Source organism: Babylonia areolata, chromosome 35 (genome assembly GCF_041734735.1).
Source record: "Babylonia areolata isolate BAREFJ2019XMU chromosome 35, ASM4173473v1, whole genome shotgun sequence".
NCBI classification, from domain to species: domain Eukaryota; kingdom Metazoa; phylum Mollusca; class Gastropoda; order Neogastropoda; family Buccinidae; genus Babylonia; species Babylonia areolata.
Window position 1 is genome coordinate 26,719,141 of NC_134910.1, and position 5,000 is coordinate 26,724,140.

The 5,000-nt window shown below is 48.5% G+C and overlaps 1 protein-coding gene across 1 annotated transcript in view; it reads right to left on the reverse strand.

The window, feature by feature from the left end:
* The window catches only part of LOC143278061 (uncharacterized), a 92,557-nt gene that overhangs the window by 12,587 nt on the left and 74,970 nt on the right, over positions 1 to 5,000 (reverse strand). Inside the window, exon 22 of the mRNA XM_076583078.1 lies at positions 3,037 to 3,379. Coding sequence (XP_076439193.1) covers positions 3,037 to 3,379 — 343 coding nt within the window. The remainder of the gene's footprint in view (positions 1 to 3,036; positions 3,380 to 5,000) is intronic.

Here is a 5,000-nt window from a genome sequence, read left to right on the forward strand (position 1 = left end):
AACGATTTACATTACACATTGTGGCATAAGGTGGGACAGGCAATGTTTTTTGAAGGTGGTTGGGCAATGGTGTTGTTTAATAATTGTTTCTGGGAGTTTATGTGTATTTGACTGTGCTTTCATATCTGTGAAACTGCATGTTTGGCGCATATCTGTTATGCATGTGTGGGTGTATGTGTGAATGTGTGTCTTCATGTTTTACATTTATTTGCTTATTTATCATCATTGTTGTCTTATTTATTTATTATTATTATTACTACTACCTTTTTCATATTATAATTATTATTTATTTATTTATCTATTTATGTATTTATTTACTTATTTATGTACGCTTATCTATTATTTATCAACCTTTTTTTTCTCAAGGCCTGACTAAGCGCGTTGGGCTACGCCGCTGGTCAGGCATCTGCTTGGCAGATGTGGTGTAGCGTATATGGATTTGTCCGAACGCAGTGACGCCTCCTTGAGCTACTGAAACTGAAACTGATCTGGGAGTGAGTTCCAGAGGATGGCACCTAAGTAGACCAAACTGGGAGAGCGACAGTAGTATATGATTGTCAGTCGCGTCCGACTATGACCATCAGAACAGCAGAGGAGGCAACAGCTGTTCCGACTATTTGGGCTAGAATTTGATTATAGTGGAGAGTGTCTTGGCCAAGTTACATCCCCACTCTCTCGGCCAAGAGGGTTTTAGGACAGTCGGCGTTGGGATGGTTCCCAAAAGGCCAACTAGCCCACAAGGCTGCAGCACTAAGAGGCAGTGCAATTTTGCCTCCTAGTTTGAGAGTCAGAGTCCTTCACAAAAAGACTAAGCTGTAAATGGTTTCCCATTGGCAGTAGTAAGTATTGATCATTCTAGTCAGTCTGTGTCCGTACGGTTTTCAATTTCTTCCCGTTTCTCTCACTGTGGCATCAGTCACAAGTTGGGGCGTGTCCATAATTATTCATAACACGATTAACTCTTTCCATACGAACGGCGAAAGAGACGACGTTAACAGCGTTTCACCCCAATTACCATCATCAACATATTGCAAGCGGAAGGCTCTTATAATGAAGACGTGAATGTTGACAAAGAATACCACAATTCTGACGACGGAAGCTAAAGGCTGGGTCATTCAGACACCCACTGAACATCCGAGGGGTCTGTGTAGAGGAGAAGAGAGGACTGGCCGTACTGAGTGAGTTAAGCTAAACCCATATCTTTTTTTTTTTTCCTTTCTTCCTTTTTTGCTATATAGATGTCTGACCAGTGTATGTTGTTGTTCGTTTTTGTAAAGAAAGGATTTTTCTTCTGTGTGTGTGTGTGTGTGTGTGTGTGTGTGTGTGTCTGTCTGTCTGTCTGTGTGTATTGCGCACGAACTCGGGAGCTCGCTCGTGTGTGCATGTTCTACACACTGTTGTCATGCACATACTTGCCAATGTCAATGAACTAACAGTTGTATAATATAGCATTCGCCACACTCATCATAATACATACAATCAGATCAAAGAAAATCCTTTTACATCACCATCATCATCATCGTCATCGTCACTAACAACCACACGACCACCACCACCAAAAACAACATCCACAACAACAGCAGAAACAACAGCAAGGGAAAAACTGCACTTGCCTATAACCACACTGCTGGCAATGCCAGAAACATTTTTGTTTTCATACTTTATTGTTCAGTCGTTTCCTACAAGTAACACTCACCCACCCACATCCATCCACAAACACATACACACGCGCAAACACACAGACAAATAAGCGATAGTCACAGATGGAAGGAAATGTGTTACTGATGCTTTTTGTTTTCTGTTGTTGTTGGGTTTTTTTTAATTTACTGTCGCCCCGGAGTTTGGTTTGCCTATGACTGACAGCAGGGCGAACATTTGTTCACTGACATGGTCATGGTCTTGCAGTAGTGAGTAGCATGGTTTCTGCTGACAGCTTCACAGACACAACAATACTCACTTATACACTCACCATTCCCCCTCTTCCCCCCTCTCCCTCCCTCCCACCCACCAACCCTCCCCCCACCCCCAACACACAAACAACACTTCCACACCCCAAATTTCCCCCAAGTCAAAACTCCACCCACGTCACTCACACCCCACCGACCTCACCCCCCACCCAGCCCCCTACACACACACACACACACACACTAACCTACACTCATACCCAAACCTTCCCTCACTGAATCTCCACCCACTCACCACATAACCCCCCTTCCACACACACACACACCTTCACACACACCAACCTACACCCAATGAAACTCCCCCCACCGACCCCCAACCAACCCTCCCCCTACACACACACACACACACACACACACCAACCAACAACCACACCCCAACCTTCCCCACACTCATCCCCACCAAAGCCCCTACACACACACACACCTTCACACACACACACACACACACCAACCAACACCCACAACCCAACCTTCCCCACACTCACCCCCACCAAACCCCCTACACACACATACACACACACCTTCACACACACACACACACACCAACCAACACCCACAACCCAACCTTCCCCACACTCACCCCCACCAAACCCCCTACACACACATACACACACACCTTCACACACACACACACACACCAACCTACACCCACACCCCAACCTTCCCCACACTCACCCCCACCAAACCCCCTACACACACATACACACACACCTTCACACACACACACACACACACACACCAACCTACTACCAAACAAACTCCCCCCACCGACCCCTAACCAACCCTCCCCCTACACACACACACACACACACACACACACACACACACACACCAACCAACAACCACACCCCAACCTTCCCCACACTCATCCCCACCAAACCCCCTACACACACACACACCTTCACACACACACCAACCAACACCCACACCCCAACCTTCCCCCACTCAACCCCCACCCTCCCCCCGCACACTCACCCCCCTAAACCCCCCCCCCCCAACCACACCCACACACACACACACACACCTACACACACCCTAACCCCTCCCCCCCCCCCCCACACACACCACTCACCATGAGCCACCTCATCGCCCCCAAAGTGGTACACGCGCAGCGGGTTAACGCCTTGGTGCAGGTCCCGCACGGCGCGCATCACGTGCCCGATGAAGCGGTAGGTGCTGTTCAGACAAGGGTTCACGGCGTTGTCGTCGAACAGCTGCACAGAGGAGTAGATGGAGGGGTCGCCCATCTCGTCCAGCTCAAACTCACGGGCCCCGTCGGGGTCTCCGGCGTCCGTCTTCTTCCTACGCCGGTGAGCCATGGCCTTGATGGCGGCCCGGGCGTGGCCCGGCATGTCGAACTCCGGGACCACCTCGATGTGTAGGCTGGCGGCCGTCTGCAGGATCTCCCGGTAGTCCTGTCATGGGCAGGTCTTACTCGTGTTTTGAAGATGTATCTCCTGTCATGGGTAGGACTTCTGTCTCTGGGGTGTCTGGGTGTGTTCCGGTGTGATTGTTTGTTCGTGTTTTGAAGATGTGTCTCCTGTCATGAGTACGTATTCTGTCTCTGGGGTGTCTGGGTGTGTTCCAGTGTGATTGTTTTACTCGTGTTTTGAAGATGTGTTTCCTGTCATGAGTAGGTCTTCTCTGGGGTGTCTGGGTGTGTTCTAGTGTGCTTGTTTTGCTCGTGTTTTGAAGATGTGTCTCCTGTCATGAGCAGGTCTTCTGTCTCTGGGTGTGTCTGGGTGTCTTCCAGTGTGACTGCTCGTGTTTTGAAGATGTGTCTCCTGTCATGAGCAGGTCTTCTGTCTCTGGGGTGTCTGATTTTGGTTCAGAGTGATGTTTTACTCGTGTTTTGAAGATGTGTCTCCTGTCATGAGTAGGTCTTCTGTCTCTGGGGTGTCTGGGTGTGTTCTAGTGTGCTTGTTTTACTCGTGTTTTGAAGATGTGTCTCCTGTGATGAGTAGGTCTTCTGTCTCTGGGGTGTCTGGGTGTGTTCCAGTGTGATTGTTTGCTCGTGTTTTGAAGATGTGTCTCCTGTCACGAGTAGGTCTTCTGTCTCTGGGGGTGTGTCTGGGTGTGTTCCGGTGTGATGTTTTACTCGTGTTTTGAAGATGTGTCTCCTGTCATGAGTAGGTCTTCTGTCTCTGGGGTGTCTGGGTGTGTTCCGGTGTGATTGTTTGTTCGTGTTTTGAAGATGTGTCTCCTGTCATGAGTACGTATTCTGTCTCTGGGGTGTCTGGGTGTGTTCCAGTGTGATTGTTTTACTCGTGTTTTGAAGATGTGTCTCCTGTCATGAGTAGGTCTTCTGTCTCTGGGGTGTCTGGGTGTCTTCCAGTGTGATTGTTTTACTCGTGTTTTGAAGATGTGTCTCCTGAGTAGGTCTTCTGTCTCTGGGGTGTCTGATTTTGGTTCAGTTTGATTGTTTACTCGTGTTTTGAAGATGTGTCTCCTGTCATGAGTAGGACTTCTGTCTCTGGGGTGTCTGGGTGTGTTCCAGTGTGATTGTTTTACTCGTGTTTTGAAGATGTGTCTCCTGAGTAGGTCTTCTGTCTCTGGGGTGTCTGATTTTGGTTCAGTTTGATTGTTTACTCGTGTTTTGAAGATGTGTCTCCTGTCATGAGTAGGTCTTCTGTCTCTGGGGTGTCTGGGTGTGTTTCAGTGTGATTGTTTGCTCGTGTTTTGAAGATGTGTCTCCTGTCATGAGTAGGTCTTCTGTCTCTGGGGGTGTCTGGGTGTGTTCCAGTGTGATTGTTTGTTCGTGTTTTGAAGATGTGTCTCCTGTCACGAGTAGGTCTTCTGTCTCTGGGGTGTCTGGGCGTGTTTCGGGGTGATTGTTTGCTCGTGTTTTGAAGATGTGTCTCCTGTCATGAGTAGGTCTTCTGTCTCTGGGGTGTCTGGGTGTGTTCCAGTGTGATTGCTCGTGTTTTGAAGATGTGTCTCCTGTCACGAGTAGGTCTTCTGTCTTGTGGGGTGTCTGGGTGTGTTCCAGTGTGATTGTTTTACTCGGGTTTTGAAGATGTGTCTCCTGTGATGAGT